At 47.6% G+C, this 22,519-nt stretch overlaps 1 protein-coding gene across 2 annotated transcripts in view; it reads right to left on the reverse strand.

Annotated features, from left to right (window-relative positions):
• The window catches only part of TAF2 (TATA-box binding protein associated factor 2), a 2,148,555-nt gene that overhangs the window by 569,842 nt on the left and 1,556,194 nt on the right, over positions 1-22,519 (reverse strand). For both annotated transcript variants that reach the window (XM_069621552.1, XM_069621551.1), the window contains exons 19-20: positions 4,643-4,836; positions 3,900-4,039 (exon numbers count right to left, since the gene is read on the reverse strand). In XM_069621552.1, the coding sequence (XP_069477653.1) occupies positions 3,900-4,039; positions 4,643-4,836 (334 nt within the window). The remainder of the gene's footprint in view (positions 1-3,899; positions 4,040-4,642; positions 4,837-22,519) is intronic.

Consider the following 22,519-nt stretch of genomic DNA (forward strand, 5'->3'; position numbering starts at 1 on the left):
AGAAGCAGAACCTGCAAGGAGACAAAAGGAACACCGTTAGCGGCAGCATCTTACCTGCAATCTTCATCTTTATCTTCTCACAGCTCCTGTGAATAGCTTCCTTGAATCCGCACGCCTCCCGGACCGAACAACCTGAAAGAGGAAGGTAGAGACAACCATAAAGAAGGCATTAGAGACGTTGCAAATTACGAACCGCTCAAAAGGCTTACCTGGCTGGTTGCCTCTCGGCTGGCATTACTCCGTAAATTCCACACGCGCTGGGAGAACACTGCGACCTACAAGAAAAGAAAGAAAACAGGTTAGCAAAGGCAAGACATCGCAGCGCTGCGCATAGCGCTTACTTACCGCATCATAGTGCTCATTATGTGCCATCATTTACCAGCGAGGCTCAACAAAGCCAGTTCGCCGTGCTGAAGGTCCGCATATCTAACGGAGAAAAGAGACATTATTAAACAAAGAAAGGCATGCAGGAATAGCAATATGAAAGAACAGCAATAAGACCTACCTGAAAGACATCAACCGGGCCGGCGACAGTGAAGTAACTAGACAGCACACGCCCATGAAAGACAACACACCCTTGCAAAGAAGGCAGGACGGAGAGCATGCCTAATTCTACCACAAGGTGAGGAGTGGGCCCAGAGGAGCTGAAATCATGCAGGGTGGAGGGAGGATACTTACCTCGATTTGTCAGTCTTGAACACAGTCCTCCTGTACTATCAGGCAGAACCTTCCCCGACGATCACATCTGGGAACCACTGAGAAGTATACCAGCGAGCAGCCCGGCTGCGTGGCGTCCCCGTGGATACCAGGTGAGCGTAACAGTTGTTATGACTTGTATATCTTTCAGAACTGTTTCTTACAATGTATTTAAAATATGTTCTATACTATTCTGGCCAAACTTGGACATTTGAGATGCTAAGTATGGTAGCACTGCACGTGTTGGCGTACAACAGTAATAACATGATGGTTGTTATGAAGTTGTACTAATTTTGTAACAAGTGAAATGTACACATAGTTGTGGGCATGGCACATTCCTCTATTTGGAATGATTGTACTTTTAAAAACTTGAATGATTTCCCATGTGTGAGATCGAGCCCCTTGATGGGTTATTTTGGCTCACAGTTTCTCCTAGTTTAAACCGTAGTCGCAAGACCCGTGGTTTACTTACCTAAATGAGAGCAATGACATCAGCACATTACGCAGTGATGTCACAACGCTCTATTTTAGCGGATGCCCATTTTTCACTGCAACTACTACTGCGAGTTAGAGTGAACAGTCGAGGTGTGGATATTGGGTAAGAGAAAGTTTAATTTCCTAATAAGGTTTGGTTAAGACATTTTGTATACATGTTTTTATTGTGCTCCATGGACTTACATCTCTTTTGGTGCATTGTTTCAGGTAAAGCACGTTGGGACCAATGCTACAGTTGACAAGAGTGGTTTTCCCATACAATTTGAGAAAGAGAAAAACAGTAGCTACAGCCAACTAAGTGCTTTAGGTGTGATGAGCCATCAGTCAGCATGGGCCAATCGTTGTTTGTTTGTTTGTTTATTTGATATAGCGCAAATCCAAACCCGTAGGTAGCCGGGCGCAAACATTTACAGGACGACTTGAGAACTTAGTTGCAATGACAATCAAAAATATACAGTGACACACAAAAATAGGCAGTTCAGCAGTGTTACAGTCTGAATTTACTTGTACAGATGATGCCATGTGTCGGAGGCATACAGTGCTAGGTAGCAATCAGCCACAGTTTTGTAGTCTCGGACGGATCCAGTGAAATTCCTAGATGCTGGCAGTGGTGGACGGGTCCCTAAAGGAGGTCAAGTTAACAAAGGGCATGGTCGGGGGGTGACACTCAGGACAAGTGGTTCTAGTAGAAGAGGGTGATCCCGTTAGATGTCATTAGATCGTATCCATGAGAGAGTTGTGGGACAGAACCCTGATCAGAGTTTTTGCCATCTGTTTTGCAGCAGTTAAGATTGGGAGAATTTACAATAAGCTGCCACCATTGAGGCAAGACTTTCTACATGCACATCTGTGTTGGGGAGAGACAACTTTCCAAATGCCCCTCCAAGTAAGATTCCAAAAAATCTTTGTGATAAGTAAAGTTGTATGTGATCAGAATGATGAATCACATTAAGCTTACGAGGGCTTGTATATAACGTACCTCACATTGTTTTTTGTCTTTTATAGCGCTAAAGAAGCCCGGACCACTGTATGAGGTAAGATGGGATTAGAGCAACAAATGGAGATAATTGGGAGTTTTTAAAACTACACATTGTTAGATTGTTTTTACTTCTAGGTAAGGGAGATGAAGATGAGCTGATACTCCTCCAAATAGGAATGACAGAGCAACACTTTTGGTTGAAGGTGGTCAACATTTTGGAACGCAACAATACCACCCAGGTATATCATTTAGTAGTACACCTTTAAAGCCTTTTGGAGTAAGGGTTCATTTTGTTAGGTCTATTTATAAGTCTGTATGAATATACTTAAATTGTGTCTTTATCCCCTTAGGTATCCCCAGGAAGACCAGGGTGATAGAAAGTTGGAATCCATTGCAAGTCATTCCATCATACACACACTTGTTGCCCCCGATGAATGTCTGGCAGAGTCAAGCCATATAGGACAGAAACTAGTATAAGTTGGGCTAGAGAAACATAGCGTGACCAATGTGTTTAGTTGATCCACGCTATTGGTAACTAGGTCACATCGACATGTGACAACAATTGGTGTGTTATGAATAATATTGTGCAATATGTTTTATAAAATGTACGTAAGATTTTATGTATGGAGTTTTAAGTATCTTCTACACCGTATTGTTTTGTATTATGTAATCTTTTATTAATTGTGCAATAAAATTGAGATTTTGTTTCTATTAAAGTAGTAATACTCGTCAGAGCTATTATTTGTTGGAGGCTCATCCAAGGGATCAATGAGGAGAATTTTAACAGCAGCACTCACCTTTGGACTTTTCTTTGGTTTATCGAATACATACATTCCCACTCAGTAGGAAGGCCAGTTAACCCCTTAGTGGGCTTAGCCGATGTGAGATTGATGAGGGACTTTAAGTCCTCAATGTTCAAATCTCTGTTTCCTTTCACAGTTTCAACTTTACAGTAAGCCATTAAAATTGTATGGTCTTTGGGGGAAGTTATTCAAGCGGTTTTCCCACACCTCCTGACCTGCTTCTACCCCCTCCCCCCACCCTGCAGCCCCATGTGATCCTCCTGCAGAACACCACCCCCAGTGTCAGGATCAGGAAGTGTTTGCCTTTCCCTGGCAACATGAGGAGGGTCCCAGGCCAGGTTTTCTGGGGGAATCATCTCCAATTCATCACAAATCCTTGCACAATGACTGACTGTGATGTCTTTGCATTTAAAATCAAATCGTATAAGCAGAAATTTCTAAACACTGACAACATTTGCAGCACTCGACACAAATATACTTGACGAGATGATAATTTACCATTCAACACATTTGCTGTTAAATTGAGAAGCAATCCAAAGTGTTCAGTGTGTGACCTTATTGCGCTTGATATAATTGCATATAAACAATTAATTTGAATTAGGAGACACTCTTTGTATAACCTAGACCTCAACATTGATTCCATATGGGCACATATTTGTATTGATTATTTTTAATATAATAGTTTAAATATATTTATTTGTTTACCTTTGGAAAGCATTATGTGAGAATGCATCCATTTTGCCAAGTTCAAAACGTGGCAGTGTTTACTAATTGAAGCACACAGAAGATCAACTCATTAAAGCATATATTATGTCGAGGGAGGGATAAGCACCAGTGCTGAAAGGAGGCAAACTTTTTTTTATAATTTCTCCCGACAAGGAAAGCAGTGTACATTTTCACAAGCATAATACAAACAATAAAATTACCTCTTGTATAATCTACAACTGCATCCAAGGCTGCTACACGGACATCAACAAAATGCCCAAACTCGGCGTAGGACTTGAAGACAGTAGGATCACTTGGGACATGGCCATTTTTTTGCAGAATACGAATGGCTCTCAGACAACTAGAGAGGGACAAATAACAGTCATCAATCCGATGTCCATATACATAGGACCCACATTTGGTTATTTGCTACTTGTATTCCACAGCACGTTGTCCAATAACGTTTGGCAGATGACGCCACTAAAATTAGGAAAATAAATGATGCTTGACAGTTTATATCTTAAGAATGTATATTTACAATTTGTACATCCCATTATCACATAGGTTGTCACAACAAAGATGTCTGTAATAAGAACATTTCAGCAGTGACTTCAATCAAACAACAGCTTTCATTATTAGTATTCTCCACCCCCCTTTTATTTTGTCCTCTACAAGTGCCCAATCTGTTTCACTCACATAACCACTTAGCCTTAACCAATGTTGTATGCACAATATTAATGTGTTAATACATTATATTTAAAGATATCTTTCCTAGCAGCAGAATTTACCAAAAGAATAGCATTTTAGGAGTATTTTTTCTCTTTTTTATTAGTCATCAAAGCTTTTGCGGAGAGCAAACAATGTCAACCATTATCATTCCATTTGAAACCGAAGGAGCAGGAATAACATCCTATGCTCAGACTGTGGACTTAATAAGTTCACATAGGCATGCTAGAAGTCATACCTGACTGTTATAGTGTGTCGATAACTGGGGAGAAGTTTTTCCATGTTTAAAAAGCGAGTGATTTCCTCGAGAATGAGCCGGACGTCCGGGTTCAAGTTATCCAGTGTCCTAGTTTCATTGTTCACACTCACTGCAGGAGTTACAGAGTTTGAGAGGGCATCAATCAGTTCTGCACGATAGTAATTATCTGAAAACTAAAGTACAGAGAAATTAGTACAAACATTTTGAATAAAAGATGTATGAGGTGATATTTTCAGTGCATGGTGGGAGCATGCAATAATTAAACATCGGTCAAAGCTCCTAACATTTCAAAATCATCTTGGGAGGGGTAGGTGGAACAGACAAAGGATGACTCTGGGAAGATATGGGGGTGCAATGAAGGAACACACAGGGCTGGGTTGAGGGAGCCTAGAAAGAACAAAAAAACATTACTTACATTTGCTAATGTTCTTTCTGATGGATACAATATTGCTCCCACCTATGGTTCAACTTGTAAAATACAGGTGAGATGGAATCTGCTCTGAATGTTTTCTACATCTATCAGGATTTGCTGTGCGGTCCAAAGTATGGCTCCATGACGACTACTTGGCGCTGTCCTGTGCTGGAAGTGATGTCATACATGCATGTACTAAATGCCTCCAGCGCCATTTCCTACAGTTTTGGCCATGGGCAACTGCAAGGAATCACAGAACTGTCATGTGATAAAGGGGATTCATTGCAAACATTAAATTCCGAGTACTGTTTCGCCTGGTTGACCTGAGATGCAAGGTATATTGTGTCTATAAGATATAAAATTACCAGAGGTAAATTATTTGTTAGATTCATTCCTCTTACAGATGCCTCATCTTGAGAAAGACCACTAAATTGTTCTAATGGATTTTCTGGAGTGGAAAAGAAGAGAAAAATCCTAATACAGAGTACAATATATAGGTCTTAACACAGAGATGGTGGTGATTCCAAGATGGCCACCTAGCTGAGAGCACCGTGATCTATGCTCCCCACAACCTCTGGAACGAGACAGGTGCATAACAAAGCGATAGTGCCCTCCCCAGGCATAGATTACACATAGCAGGAGCTTGTGCAGGTGGGGGCTTGGAGACCGTAGCTTGGGCCTCGAAGAAACAAAGCTAGCAGAGGACATCGCCGGTGCCGGGGAAGCTGAGACCCAGAGGCATCGGCCCAACATAAGCACTGGGCAGAAGGAGTATAGACGAGCTGGGATTGGAGGAAGTAGTCCTGGGCACCAGCGAGGCGGCCGCTCAGGTATTGGAAGGAGAGAGTCACACTGCTGCAGCTGTCAGAAGGCCGAAGAGAGAAGGTGGAAGGCTTGTGTCAGACCCCCTGGGCAGTCACATCAAATACAAAGCAGACAGTGGACAAACCAAGAGAAGGCGAACCCAGGAGGGCCTGAGCACCGCGGCGGAACGGGTAGGTGAAAAGCCTGCACCCGGAGCAACACGGGAGGATCTGTCAAGAGTGAGGAAAGAAGAGGGGAGACACTCCTGAGGGACAAACGCCCCAGTGCCCAGAGGGGTAAGAAACAGGAAAGGAGTCCAGGGTAACACCATAACCCCGGCGTCACGCGCAATTATCCCCTCAGGGAAACGAGGAGAGCAGAGTCCCCAGGAAGTGAAGGGCGGAGGGCGCTGCACAGGGGTACTACGGAAGGCGCACATCAGCACCATAAGTGGGACGAGAGAGGAGTCTCGATCAGGCCTGGCAATAATATATGGACATTTCCGTTCGGGGTGGTCTTTGATTGGCAGGATAAGCAAAGATGGATTGGATCCAAAGAAGGAGCGAGGCTGCTGGGCATTGAGGATGAGGAACCCAATCGGAGTGACCCCATGTGGAGGAGACAGGACAAGCCTAGGAGCTGGGAAGAAAATGGTCAGCAACGAAGGCCAAAAGAAGCAAGAAAGGGGATCATCAGTCCCAGCTGAAAGGCCCAGCGACCTGAATGCGATAGGAGGAGACTTACACACTGGTAAAGAGACAGTCTGGGGTAAAACCATAAAGAGGTACAACAGAGAAAATCAGTAAAGGGGAGAAGCCTAAGGAGGGCATTGACAGAGAGAGAATAAGGAAGTCCCACCACGGGTGGAGGGGGGGGGCTACGGACAATTTGGAATGGGTATGGGAGTACCTGCTGTTGAGCACGCTTGGGAAGGGAAGGGGCTCAATCCTCGAGGGAGCGATTTGAGGGGGGGCTAGAGGCCAGTTGAGCATCCCTAGCGATTGGGGGGACGAAGCGGGATGGGGGAGGGAAGCAGAGGGGGAGGGAAACAGAGAGGGGAAGGGGGGAGGCACAGCAAAGTACACACAAGGGAGGATGGATAATGGTAGGGGCATGAAGTTTATTTCCATAAATATTAATGGTATCAATTCCCCTGTGAAGAGGAAAAGATTGGAGAGATTTCTACAGTGAGAGGGACCAGATATAGTCACCCTGCAGGAGACACATGTTCAATTCCGAGACATACATGGGGTGCGAATACAAGGGTTTCAGCAGATATACCAAGCAAACGATAAGACCAAAAAGAGGGGAGTACTGATTGCTCTTAAGAACAATATGGCCAATAGAAGGTACAGAGAGAGACTCCCAGGGGAGGTACTTTGCGCTAAACATTAAAGGTAAGGGAGCAGGATACACTATCGCCACGGTATATGCCCCCAATCAAGGCCGAGAATGCTTTCACCAAGCCTCCCTGAACAAGCTAGAGAGGTTTGCAAAGGTCCCCATGATACTTACTGGAGATTTTAACTTGGCATGGGACCCGGGTAGAGACAGAAGCAGGAGGACCCTAGGGGCACAAGGCAAACAGTCAGAGAAATTGGTAACAAAGCTGGATGGGGTAGGGATGGTGGGAGAGGGATGGTGACAGGGAGGGCTATACCTATTTCTCTCATGTTCACCGAACGTCATCCAGGATAGACTATACCTGGGCATCTTGATCTTTAATGGGAAGGGTCACGGAGATGGAGGTGGGGACCATGAATCTCTCGGACCACGTGCCCATCACATTGCAGCTTAGGAGGAAGGGGGGGACCTCTGGGAGTGTGGAAATGGCTTCACCCTGCCTACTTACCGAAAGACAATATGTTGAGGGAAGAAATCAGGGAGGGGATTGGGGAGTATTTCGGGGACAATAAAGAAGGGGATACCTCACAACAGATAAGGTGGGATGCTTTCAAAGACGCAATAAGGGGGAAGTTAACAGCACTTAAAGCACCAAGAGATAGGGAACTACTGCTAGTTGAACAAGAACTCGCGGAAAAACTGAAGCAGATGACGACCCATATGGGAGTTGGTGCTAGTGAGAAACAAGGAGGGAATATAGAGCAGTGAGTGTACAACTGGAGCTGATCCATGTGCGAGCTGCGGAACGCTCCCTTTTATTTCTCAAACACAAGTATTATGTTAAAGCAAACAAGGCAGATAGGTTGCTGGCGAGGATGTTGAAAAGGGAGCACAGACAAGGAAGATATTACCCAGGAATTTGGTAAATTCTACTCTCATCTGTACAGTTCAGAAGGGGCACCTGAGGAAGTGCAGAAAGGTTACTTGGCCAGCAAGAGGTTAACACAAATCTCTGAGCAGGAGAGATTAGCATTGGACCAGGGGACAGCTAGCGAGGAGGTGAGAAGAGCCTTCCCTACCTCAACAAATCCCCAGATCGGACAGATTCACCACAGAATTCTACAGGGCCTTCAGAGAAACATTGCTCCCGTACATGGTCCCCCTTTTTAATGAATGGGGAAGGACTGAGAAAATGGCCCCATCTATGGAGGAGTGGAAAGTGGTTTTACTGCCCGAACAGGGTAAAGACCCTGCCTCCTGCAGATCGTATAGACAAATCACCCTGATTAATGTGGACACAAAAATGTATACGAAAGTCCTAGCAAATTGCTTAGAACATATACCCCCTAATTAGTTTCCCCAGACCAATCCGGCTTTATCAAGGGAAGGTAAACTAGCGACAATACTGGGAAGATTACTAACCTCATTAAAAAAACTAGTAAAAAGCCTTCCGGTCGCCCTGCATGGCGTAAAGGCCTTCGACAGGGAGGAATTGCAGTTCCGGTTTCCAACGATGCAGAGGATGGGATTCTGTGAGATGTTTACATCAAGAGTTTTTTAAAACCTGTTTTTTCCGGATTATAACAAGAAAGAAAGCAGTTGGTAAAAACTCCCACCCCATGGCCACAAGGCCCGGACCCTCTCTATCCTTCCCAACAACCCAAACGGTGAATACTGCAAGTTACTACCAAAGGTGCATATATAAGAGTAGGAACGGTAGCGACATTTACTACAACAATGAATCGGTTCCTATGGGGAGCAAGATATACTTACGTACAACGCCCAGACATAACAGTAATTAGTGAATAGTGGGGCTGGTAATACAAGTTTGTTTATGGGGAAGTAGTGTCCACAGTGTTCTTAGATCTATAAGATCTGAGGGGGGCCCCAATAGTTGATCAGCCTGCTGCCGGCTGGTAGCGACATCGCATACATAGTTTCTCTCTGTTCACACAAGTTCATGCAATTCAGCCATGCCAGGAAGGTTGGGGCAAATCGATTACCCCAGGTTTTGGCAATGAGGAATCTGGCCACAACTGAGGCCATGCAGAGGAACCTCCTCTCAGCCCGGGAGCTGTCCTCTATCAGGGCCAGTAGCCAAAACTCAGGTGAGTACTCCCGCGGGGTAGGTAGCATTTCAACTATTGCTTTTTCCACCTCCAGGACTGCTGTATACAGGGGCATGCCCAAACCACATGGAAATAGTCCACTCCCTCCCTGTGGCATATATAGCATGAAGAGGCTCTGTCCGGGTAAAATCGATGTAATCTCGCCGGGGAGTAATGAACCTGATGTACAAATTTAAAATGTGTCGGGCGTAATCGACTGTTCAGAGATAGGCCTTTCGTCTGCATGCATATATGTTTCCACTGGGGGTCTGAGAGGGTCATTCCCAAAGCTATCTCCCAATGGCCCTGTAGTTGTACATGTAGCGAGTTGTCGGAGAACTAATGATTCTGTATAAGAAGGAGACAAACTTCGTAGCCAGTCCAGGTTGTGAAGCATTTTGAAGAAGTGGTGAGGGTGGGGGTGGGTTGCACGTAGGTAATTAGGCCATTTAGATTCAAACACCGCCCGTAGTCGGCAATATAACAGCATTGTGATAGTATTCCATTCGCCCCTCTCCTTCAAGCCCTCCTAGGTGATAAATTGACAATCAACAATGAGATCCCCATATGCGTTACTGGGAGCTTGGGGGGAGTGGTAGTCACCCGTGTCCACCAAGCGGCCCAGGTGCTCACAGTCCTTGCAAGTAATCTCTACCGGGTCTATCTCGAATTGGGCTGTCGGGTGGGGACCCGCCCATACCAATCCCCTCAGGTCATACGGGGAAAGCATCCTTTTCTCTATTATGGTGTGAGGCAGCCCCACAGTGGGGCTCCACCACAAGATTGAGTATTGCATCTGAGCGGACAGGAAATAGTTAAACATGTCTGGATACCCGAGGCGACCAAAACCAAAACCCAGACTGGGTCCAGTTAGGGACTTTGTTGAGAATTTATAATAATTTAGGGAGCAGAACCATTTTGGCCAGCGATATCCTGGCTCCCTGAGACAGCGGGAGCAAGATCCACCCCTCGACCCTACCCTCCAAGTGTTCCAGGGTCCTCAGATAGTTCTCAGCATAAAGATGTACCGGGGATCGGGTCACCTGGATCCCCAGATACCCTCCCATGAGGACACCACCTGAAGTCCCCAGGTATATAACTCTGGGTCACTGCCCGCGTCAAAGGCATCACTTCGGACTTAGACCAATTTATTCTAAGACCGGACAACTCACCAAAGTGCGGGATTGCTTGTACGAGTGGTTGCAGATTATCGTGTGGGTGTTTAACATAAAGCAACTTATCGTCCACGTACAGAGAGACAATGGAGATGTGTGAATGTATCCTGATACCACGGTGTGCATGATACTCCCTGAGAATAAAGGCAACCAGCTCCATAGCCAGAGCAAATAGTATGGGAGAAAGCGGGCACCCTTGCCTAGACACCCGAGTCGGAAAAATATATTTCGAGTGCTGGCGTTTAGTGTATATTGCCGCTCTAGGGGCCGTGTAAAGCAGTCTGATCCAATGCAAATATCCCAGGACGACTTTGAATAGGAAGAGCCATTCCATAGAATCAAAAGCCTTCTCGGCATCCAGTGGAGCTATGGTCATGGGGATTTCAGCGTTCACATTATGCATCAGCATGAATAGGCGTCTAAGATTATTTTGAGTAGACCTGCCAGGTATAAATCCGGCCTGGTCAGGGAGGACAAGCGCTGGCATATGGCGCAGCAGACGGTCAGCAAGGATTTTGGCAAGGATCTTATTGTCGGTGTTTATTAAGGATAATAGGCGGTAGGAGGAGCAGTTACTTGGATCTTTTCCTGGTTTCAGGAGGACGGTGCCCAGCGCAGTTCTAGTAAATTCGGGCAGGACCCCAGAGGAGAATGAGGATTCAAACACACTACGCAAGTGGGGGACTACTAGGGCACTATATTCTTTAATCCATATCTACCGAAAGTGCAACATTGAAATCTCCTGCCCAGATTGTTTCATAGTGAGGATATTTATGGAGATACGAGGCACATCACCGAAAGAATTTGGGACAGTCAGTATTAGGTGCATATACATTTATAATGAAGATTCTCAGTCCCCGGACCTCCCCAGCCAGCAGCAGAAACCGGCCCTCCAAGTCTCCAACCTAATCATGCAGCCTGAACTCCAATGTACGGTGTAAGTAAATGGCCACCCCTCTAGAGTGTGTTGTGATGGAGGACACGTACCTGTGTACCCCCCCTCCCCCCAGCCTGGTAGCGTCGGGGTTAATGCCTTTGGGTAAATGTATCTCTTGAAGGCACAGAACATTAACACTATGGTTCTTTGCATAACTGGCAATACGACTTGTTTTTTTCTTATTGGAGAACCCCCGTACAATTCATGTTAACACTGAGCGATCATCATTCGCCCCATAATGAAACCCAATCTGAATATTAAACCGTGAAGACCCTGGCCTAATCATAGTACCCGCAAGGGGGGGTCGGGGTAGTCTGGGATTGCAATCATAACAAGGAATGACCTACCCAATTCTACACCAGTAATTGAAACAACAAATACGCACCCCTAATCAACCCAAACGAACACCCTGTTGTCCACCCCCACCATGCCAGAAACCTAAACATACCGGCAGCGACTCCCACCCACAAACTCCCAGCTAACAACTAGGTAACCAACAACTACCGCAGTGGCTGCGGTAAGGAGGAGCCGGTGGCAGAGACTCCAGTGGCTCGGGCAAATTCCTGGACGATACGGGGTCTCCAGGGCCAAAGCCAGGTTGATGCGCTGCAAAAGACGAGAACCAGCATAGCATGCGATAAGGGGTGCACATTAGATCAGGGACTGGGAATCTACGTGGGTCGGGCAACTCCTGTGCAAATCTTTCCACTGCTTCAAGTGTCGTGAAGAAGGAAGCCTTCCACATGTGCATCACTCCAAGCTTGGCCGGGAACATCATTGCATATTGGACATTTTTCCAACAGAGGATATTCTTGGCCGAGTGGAAGGATGTATGTTGTTCCTGCACTTGGGGACTAAAGTCTGGAAAGAGGCAGATCGTTGAGGATTGCCATCACAGTTCTCCCTTTTCTATGGCTGCTTTCAGTAGACCATCCCTATCACGATAGTTAAAGATCCGAGTAATTATGGGGTGTTCTGGGGCTCCCGAGGGGGTCTAACAGCCAGGGAGCGATGCGCTCTTTCCACCAGAAACATTTTGGAGACCGGAGGATCAGACAACACTTCCTTTAATAGTGTTTCGATAAATTGCTCCATATTACTGGTGAGAGTAGATTCGGGCACACAAACAATACGCAAGTTGTTCGCCGAGAGCGCCCCTCCAAGTCGTCATTCTTAGCTGCTATTTTCTTGACAGTCTGCTGTAGAAGGGAACCCTCGCGCTGAAGGGCAGATACTTTATCTTCTCCCTCATCAATTCTGGTCTACGCCTCAGTCATTCGTCCACACAATTTGTTGATCTGGATAGCTGATATATCCACTTTACTTCAATCTTTGTACCCAGGAGAGTCTGTACTGGATGTAAGAGACAGCAAGGTGTGGTTGAGGGCAGCGATTTCCAGCTGGGAGGATCCTGGGTGTGCCGACGGATGTGGCGGCACTGGCTCCATCCTGGCCAATTGGCCTAGTTTCCCCTGCTTCTTAGGGTTCACCATGATGAGGTTTCCAGTGTAGATATGGTGAGCCCAGGTGTCATAGTATTCCTAGAGAGACGCAGGCACAGAGCCGTGCTGCAAGGTGTGTAGAGGCGGGAGGGTGGACGAGGGGGGCTGGCTACCACCCCGCCACCAGTCCGAGGAGGCTGGAGCAGAATACACACCTGGGGCACCGCCAGGCTGGTGGATCAGGATGGTCGACCTTCGTGATGTGTGTGGGAGTGGTCTCAGTGACTCGGAGATCCCAGCGGCATAGACCGGCCAACGTGTATCGCAGCAGAATAGTGGCAGGGGTGGGGGATGCCTTGGACGAGTTGGTGAAAAGAGCCCAATTCACATTTCCATCCCCATGTACTCCAATATTTGGTAAACTGGGGTGGGAAGAAAGGGCTTTCGGGATGGATAGAGAGGGTTGGGGTTGTCACAAAATTCGGGACCTGTTTGATGGAACAGAAATTAAAACTTTTAACCTATATAAAGAGGACTTCGGGCTGGGTGAGGGGGAAAGTTATAGATATGCCCAGATAAGGCACTGGGTAATGCAGGGTCCAGTGAAGCAAGGGCGACTCGACCTCTAACCCTGTTATAAAATATCTAGCAACAGAGACAGGGAACGATGACATAGTGGGGCAATATATTCAAGGGCTGAACATGGAGAGGAGGTAGGGGTGAGACTATATATGAATAAATGGGAGAATTCAACAGGCCAGACAATCGAGGAAGAGGACTGGCAACTGTGGAGGCATATACCCATACTGACCAGGTCCATTCAAACTCAGGAGATGTGGGAGAAACTGATGGTACAATGGCACCTAACTCCAGGTAGGCTACACAAGAGTTACAGTTCGGTGTCAAAAATGTGCTGGAGGGGATGCGGCATGGAGGGGACATGGAGCCACATATAGTGGGAATGTCCATATATTCAGAAGTTCTGGGGAATCATTTTAGAATCGCTAGTGGCAACCCTGGGGTCAATGGCAAGGGGAAATAAAGGTCTGGTGCTGTTGGAAATGGAGGGCTCACCTGGTTAACCTACCCACTAGAACGGAAAAAATGTTTGTCATACTGCTGATGGCAGCGGTGGCACTCACCCTGGTGCAGAAGTGGAAATCAAAAGATCCTTCCCAAGAACATGAATGGGTGGGAAAAGGTGTGGAACTGTGTAACCTTAGAATAGGTGACCTACTCCCTACAGGGGAACCATCGGGGCTTCCTCGCAGACTGGTCTCTGGTGTTGGGATTCCTTCAGCAAGGGGCGAGAGCGGCATGGTGCCCGAGGAGGATGAGAATATTGGGTTTAACAGAGGTGTAGCAAACATAAGCACGTAGAAGACTCCACATACAGCTGGATTTAAAAAAGAAGCCAGGGAAGGAAAAGACTTGGGCACACTAAAAGGTGCAGCTTGGACATATCAATAGCTTACCCAATTGCTGTGATACATCCTTTAACTATGCTAACGTTGAGCCCTGCTTTGGTCAAAGACAATGAAAACTCCAGATCAGAACAGTGCTAGTAGAACACAACTGCTCAAACTCTATAGCCTGGCAACAGGTAGCAAATGTGCGCCAGAAAGAGGGTGCTAGAGGGCCAACCAAGATGGCTGCATCTTAGCGAGCTCCCGCATGGCCTGGAATTAATCCTGCATCATCCTGACTAAATCGGTATTCTACCTGACTAAACACCATCCTTGCCAGCTGGGCACTGCCCTACAGCCCTGCGAAGTTTGTGTCGAAATCGGAGACCAGGCGGCCCCATAAGCACTTACTCGAACCTCGCGCCCGAGGCTAGCGAGTGGGCCCAGCAGAAAGTGGAGCAATAGGAGGTGGCCGGAGGCCGGGTGGAGGAGAGCTGACAGCCCCCTACACACTGTTGGAAGGCGGGGCCGAGAGGAACGTCGGCGAGCCGCAGCCGAAGGCTGAGGTGAGAGTCCCTCCTCTCCCCCCGCAGCGGCGGACCCGCGGCACTGCGCTCGCGGCAATGGCAACCGCGGCTGCCTGGAGGCCACGGCCCGCGCCCGGGGGCTGCAAGAGGGGCAGATTCGCTCCTGACGACTGCAGGTAAGAGGAGCGAGAAACGAGGCGCAGGCGCCCACCCTCTCCCAGTTTGCCCCCCTTCCTGCCGCCAGACCCGGAGGGGCACATGGCGCCTCCCCCTCACCGGGCGGGGCGGAGTGGCCGGGCCGGGAGGCGACAACCAGAGGCCGAAGGCGGCGCCCCCCCCAGGCAACAGCTGACCAGTAAAGATCCAGGGAGACTGGCGGAGATCAGCGGCGAACGCTCCACATCCACTCATCCTCTCAGGTATGGAGCGCACTGGGGGTACACGTGCCTAATCTCCTACGTCCCTGCTGAAACCCCCTTACACACGCACAGACTGCCTCTACATCCTCGCTGTGTCTCCATACAAAACCGCCTCATCCACAAGGAAACATTATCCGGATGAGAGCAATGTGCTACGGCTCTCCTTCCCTCAACAGGGTGGGGTGGAGGGAGTCCACAGCCTTCTGCGCTCATCTTAAGTATCTAAAGAAGTGCCTTCTGCACAATACCGCCGGGAGGGCTGCGCTCCCCCCGCCCCCCACCCGCCTCGAGCCCTCCCAGGAACTGCAAAATAGCGAACTGAACCAGTGACAAGCGTCTTAACCAACTTCCTGACCCCAGTGGGCCACTCTTATCCCACCAACTACCTCGACGCAGCGCGCACAATGCCCCATCCCTGAAAGGCTGCTGGCGCCTTGATAACCACCTGCAAGTATCACATTCCACGCGGGGACGCCCCCCTCCAGGCCAATGGGGAAAACTGACAGATTGCAGAGAAAGCTAACCTTCGAGACCGGGGCAGCCCCCAAAACTCCCAGACTCCAGGAGTAACCAGAGCCCACATCCGACAGTGCACACCAAATGGACGAGGGAACCTCCTCCACTGACATTAATGAACTCTTGTTGGACATGAAAGCAGGCATAGGAAGTCTAAACAATAAGATGGATGGACTTTCCTCTAAAGTAGATCTCCTACAACACCGATTGGACACCCACACAGAGTGCCTTAACGAGGTAGAACAGCGCATGTCCAATCGAGAGGATGGCGCAGCAACCCTAGCGGCTAAAGTCACCCAACTTGAGACCCAAATGAAAGCAGCCAACGCCAAGTTTGAAGATTTGGAGGGTCGCTCCAGAAGAAATAACATTAGAATTGTCTGGGTAAGGGAACACCAGCTGCAATCGAAAATCGAAGAATTTGTCGAAGCTCTTTGCACCACCCTTTTCAGCCGAGAAGCCCTCTCTCACATATTTGTGGTGGAAAGAGCACACAGGATTCCATCATCTAAACCCATCCCAGGAGCTCCCTCCAGGCCGATCATTGCAAAACTGCTTAAATATAAAGACTGTGATACCATTCTCCGACTGGCCAGGAAAAGGGGTGAGCTATACCACGACGGAGACAGAATACACTTTTATCCGGACTTCTCCCCAGCAGTCCAGTCACATAGGAGATCCTTCACTTCCATCAGGCAAAGGCTCAAAGACAACCAAATTACTTACTCTATGCTCTTTCGAGAGCAACTAAGAATCCAACATGGGGGGGAAAGTCAATTTCTTCCAGACGCCGGAGGAGACCAACGCATTCCTAGATAGAGCAGGATGTCCCGGGCTAAACCCCAACCAAGCACGAGCGCAGAGAGAAAGAATACACAGAAACCCAACATAAGCAACATAAGGTCAACGGCATGAAACCTGCGTACAAAACACAGCAACCTTACCGAAAGAAACACGGGACTTAAGCACTCCAAGGCCGTGCAACTTGGGAAACCCCTGGTGCCCCGTGCACAGCAAAGTTATCGCAACAGTTCACTGTTAATGGGTGGAAAATCAGGAGACGGACACGCACCGTTGTGGTTCAGACCCCGATCAAGTAAGCAAACGAGCGAGTTGGGGGTTGCCTTTGTAAGGAAGGAAGTTGGAGAATGGGTTTGGGAATGCGCCTCCAAACCACTGTCCTCCGCCGACCCCCCAAGACACCATGCAGTGACGGACCCCCTCCTACGAAAACTATGGAGACTACCAGCAATCCGCAGTGGGCGTCGTCCACAGCGCCCTGTGACCCCTCAGGTCGGATTCAACAATATCAGTTCAAACATGCAAACCAAACGAGCAATTCATAGTAGCCACATGGAACATTAGAGGAGGCAATCTCCCCTCTAAAAGAAGAAAGATCCTTCAATACTTACAGAGGCATGAAGTAGATGTTGCCATGATTCAAGAAACGCATCTGCTCCCTGGAAAAGAACACCAATGGGCCAGAAACTGGGGGTGTCATAGATACTTCTCGTTCTCGTCTTACGTCAGAGGAGTGACGATCTTAATTAGTCGAAAGACCGGCTTTTGGATGATAACCACAGAGAAAGACACTGAAGGCAAATCACTTTTAGTGAGAGGGATTATAGCAGGCAAATAAATCATTTTTGTCAACTCCTACGGCCCCAATGTAGATGGGGCTAACAACTTTGTCTAGGTGCTCACACACCTCTCGACACAAGTCTCAGCGACGATCATCTGGGGTGGTGGTGGGGGGGCGATTTGACCGCCGCCCTAGACCTCGCGAAAGACAGGTCACGGAGCATGACACTGCCGATCTCCAAAGCCAGCCTCCAGGTACAGGAAATATGCAGAGCCTACGACCTTGTGGATGCATCGAGACAAAGTAATTGGGAGCAGCGCGACTACAGGTTCCACTCGGCAGTACACAACACCAGCTCTAGAATAGACTACCTGTTTATATCTGCAAGTGGCCCTCTCCATTGGGGACCCTGTCAAATTCTACCTAAAACTTTCTCCGATCACTCTCCGGTAACCCTCATCTGCAACCCGTCCACCACCAAATCTCGCCTGCTGCACTGGCGCTTCAAACCTGGCTTCCTGCAAGACCAAGTGTTTGCATCCGAATTACGTGACGAAATCTCTACATTCATGGAAAGGCACTTGGGCACAGTAACTTCATCGAGCACGATTTGGGAAACGCTAAAGTGTTTCATAAGAGGGGTCTGCCTGGCTAAAGAGAACGGTATCCTTAAACTGATCCGACGGGAACTAACCTCCAGTGAGGAAAGATTAAAGCACCTCGAGCTCAAGTGCTCCATCTGGAATGATTCACGCTCCCAAGCAGCACTTAAGGAAGAGCTACAGACGTTCAGGGCCACGGCGGAGCGTGAATTAAAATTCCTGGGCCGAAACAGACAGGTCCGTCAATACGGCGAGGGCCAAAGACCAGGAGCCCTCCTTGCAAGACTGGTTAATGCCGATAGGAAGCAGCCAACGGACGAAAGGATACGCTCCAGACAAGGCATGATCGTGCACACAGATGAAGAAATAGTACAAGAATTCAAAACCTTTTACCAAGACTTGTACACCTCAAAATATAACTCGGACACTGACGCCCTACACAGGTACCTCAAAAACATTGAACTCTACTGGGTAGAGGGAGAGCTGCGCAAACCCCTCAACGAACCCATCACGCCAGAGGATATAATTTAAGCCATCAAAACCCTCCCAAAGTCCTGGGGCCCAACGGGATAATTTTACAAAGCCTTCGCTAATACCCTCCCCCCACCCCCACTTGCAGAAGTGTTCGGCGAGGCGTTGGAATCAGGTTCCCTCCCACAGTCTTCCCGTGAGGCCAACGTAATCCTATTGCACAAGGCTGGCAAACCCCTGGAAGAGTGTGCATTGTATAGACCCATATCTCTACTCAACCTCGATAATAAGATATTGGCGAAAATACTTACAAATAGGCTACTGCCGCTGATGCAGGGTCTCATGCTCGCGGATCAGTCCGGATTTGTATCCAGTCGCCGTATGACATTCGGCATCAGGAAGCTGTTTGGTATTGTCGAGGCTCTTGACCCCACTCGCCAGGCCGTTGCAGTTCTGCTAGACGCCGATAAGGCTTTTGACTCGGTAGAATGGCCCTTCCTATTCACAGTGCTCACCCATATGGGCATAGGTGCCTGTTTCATTAAACTCATCTCCCTATTATACAGCAACCCACAAGCTACCATATTAGTGGGATCAGCAAGATCTTCCCCCATCAAACTACAACCAGGCACCAGACAAGGGTGTCCGCTTACTGCGTTAATATTCGCATTAATAATGGAACCTCTGGTGTCGAAACTGCGATCCCTGCAACTCCACAGGGGGCTTAACATCGGTCCACATAGGTTGATTATATCCCTCTATGTGGACGATGTAGCGTTATTTATACGCGACCCCGTTGAAAATCTGAATCCAGTCATGAGGGAAGTAATTAAATTTGGGGCAATATCTGCTTTAAAAATCAATCACACTAAATCAATCATACTCCCGCTTACCCCAGCCACCAGAACATTCACTGACGACTATCACTTTGCTTGGGAGACCTCACGAGTATGCACTTTGGGGATATTGATGTCACTTAACTACCACAATGTATTCCAAGATAACTATGAGGCAGGAGTAAAAACACTGCAGGAAAAAGTAAACCGTTGGAAGTCTCTCCCGCTAACACTGTGGGGAAGAGCCGCACTAGTCAAAAAGGTGATACTACCGAAACTACTATATCTATTCTCCAACATCCCCATTCTAATTCCACAATCCTTTCTGAAGAGAATTAAAAGTCTAGTCCTCGAACTACTATGGGCGGGCAAACCAGCCAGGGTCGCTCACTCAACGCGGATACTTCCAGTATCCAGTGGGGGATTAGCTCTCCCAGACCTGGAGAGATACTTTTGGGCAGCTCAGACACAGTTCCTTAGCTACTGGTATGCCACGCACTTCGTTCGACCACATGTGCAAATAGAGCGTGCCCTAGCGACTCCCAATTTATTGAGGGCAGTCGTCATTAGTCAGCTCCCAGTACCTATTAATACTATGAACGTGGTCCTTGCGACTTATGGGATCTTGAAGAGACTCGCACAAAGATACAAAGTTCAGGTGAGGTACTCGCCCCTCCTCCCAGTCAAATTCATACCAGGGATCCCTCTGACCTCGGAAAGGGTCTTTCACCAATGGGTGGAGAAGCTGCAGATAAAACTCCCTGGGTGACTTGTTCAGTGAAGGAACTTTTATCACACCCCAACAAGCAACGGAAAAAGGGGGCAACACCCCCCCTAGACAAGTTCCTCTACTTTAGAACCAAATATACTCTTCAAGCACTTTTCCCCACCTTCCCGCAACAACCTCCGACATGACAGCTACTGCATAGTGCGATCCAGGCACAGGGCAAAGGCAGACTAGTCTCATCCATCTATAAATCCATCTTAACAGACACAGTACCTGTCAGCACACGCACGAAAACAAGAGGGGAGAGGTCCCTTCAGCTAATAATCCCGGATGAGGAATGGACATATATACTCCGACAAACTAAATAAATAGCTATCAATTCACGTCTCAAGCAAATACACTAACTTCCTACACCAGACGTACTTCACTCCTGCCAAAAAGAGGAAACAACAACCAGATTCACCAGCAAAATGTGAAAGGTGCGGAAACTTAACAGCCGACTTAGTCCACCTCGCATGGGACTTCCCCAAGCTGACACCATTCTGGACCCAGATACTTCAGACTACATCGGCAATAGTAGGAGAAGAGGTGCAGCCCATCCCAACGGTGGCATTGCTCGGGATGACGAAACAGCTCTCACCGGCAATAAAGAAACTGGCAGGGGTACGGTTGACTCTGGGTCGCAGGAGAGTCGCCATGTCCTCGGGTCGAGGACCGGCCCCGATGGTAGCAAACTGGCGTAAAGACATTCTCTACTGCCAAGACGTAGAGTCAGATTTCATCAAGATGTTGCCCCAACACGCACGTCCCCCCGATATCTGGGGTACACTCATGACATACCTAATCAACGAGGCAGACGAGGACACATCATCCTCGTCAGGAGGGCACAGCACCCAAGACATTGATACTTAACCTTCCCAAATTCAGGAACTAGTGTACTGTCTGATATGCTCTGAGGAGGAAACACAATACCAACGATTTCAGTAGACTGAGGGGGGGGGGGGAGGGATCGGGTGGCGCATGGGTAACACGCCCTAAATATGGGTGTGATTGTTTTGTAACAGTTTGAAAAATTCTAAAAATAAAGTTCTTAAAAAAAAATGTGCATCAGCAAGAAGCATATATTGTGTTGGTGGTTGGGCACATCAAAGAGAATATTGCACCAAGAACCTCTTGAGAAAGAGCGCAATCCTGGTACCTCAACCTCTCAATAGACATATAAGGTGGCTTTCCACAAGCTTGTGTCAGCAGATCTCCCACCGTCCCGCTCCCTGGCAAGGAGGACACAGCAATAAATTATAGTAGGATTTGTACTGTGCACCACTGCCATTTGCATGGTCTCTAGGCGCTCGCATGGATCTGGAAGAGTGGGTTTGGTTAGTTGGGAAGAGGGCTAAAGGCAAGACTGTGGTGCTTTTGTGTTAAGGTTGCAGATCGGAAGTAACTTGAGCTCTGAGTAATTGTAAGCTTTCCAGGTGAGAAATAGGGGGCATCGAATGCTTTGTGTCCAGAGGAGCAGCCTTGTGTCTTTTGTGTGAGAGTGCATTGGCTAGGGGTTGAGTATGTAAGCTGTAGTTTGATGTGTACGTTTGTGATTTTCTATGTATGGGGAGGGTACATTTGTTTCCGAAAGCAGTGTGCAAGTGGTTGGTTTGCATATGTCTGTGGTTAGTAACGTGTAGAGAAATTGAGGGTTAGTCAAACGGAGGGTGATGTTCTTTAGGTTATGCAGGACTTTCAAAGTTATTGGTCTTGCTGTCGATTGCAATATGGTGAGATATTTTTGGCTTCAATGGTCAATGTCCTGTGTTGAAGTTTAGATATTCTGGGAGACATGGAAGACGCTCTCTTACATTTTTTGCACTGCCTTGATGTGATGTCTTCCCATCATCACTTAGTTTCCAGAGTGCCCTGCGATGTGTTCTGGTAAAAAGTTTGAGGGACAATTATGCTGTTCCATTAGGTTGTGTCTGAGCTGTTTCTTTTTTTTTTTCTTTAACATTGAATTTTAATGTGAAACATCCTTTTGTTACTGTATACAAAGAAATAAATGTCTATTTATCGCACTGTTGATTATGTACTTCTTCAATAGTCAGGAACTATGGCCACTATTCAGTCCTACATGTACAAGCCAGAACATTCAGAAGAGGAAATGTGTGAAAGAGAAAAAAGGCAATTAGATGCTAGTCATGACGATCAATCAACAGAGCCTGAACCCAGTTGCACTGAAGACATTTCCACCTGGTGTGCCTGCTATCATTGTGAGGTTATGCCATCTGTGTTGGAGAACTGCTCTTGCAGAGAAAACTGTCTCCTTGGCCTACACTGCAGAAGAAGACACACCACTGCTATGCGTTACCGAGCTGCATGACCTCAGGACAGCCTGCCTTACAAGATCCATGTTACAAATGCTGATGATCCTTATGCACAAAATAAGATCTACAGTTTGCCTTCGTAATCCAAGTAACAAACTCATATGTTGTGTTCGACAACCGAGACGGCTAACATTGCATGTTGTTCCCATATATCACTGTAACTTCTTTGGGTC

The sequence above is a fragment of the Ambystoma mexicanum genome, chromosome 5q (assembly GCF_040938575.1).
Source record: "Ambystoma mexicanum isolate Mex_15411 chromosome 5q, UKY_AmexF1_1, whole genome shotgun sequence".
NCBI classification, from domain to species: domain Eukaryota; kingdom Metazoa; phylum Chordata; class Amphibia; order Caudata; family Ambystomatidae; genus Ambystoma; species Ambystoma mexicanum.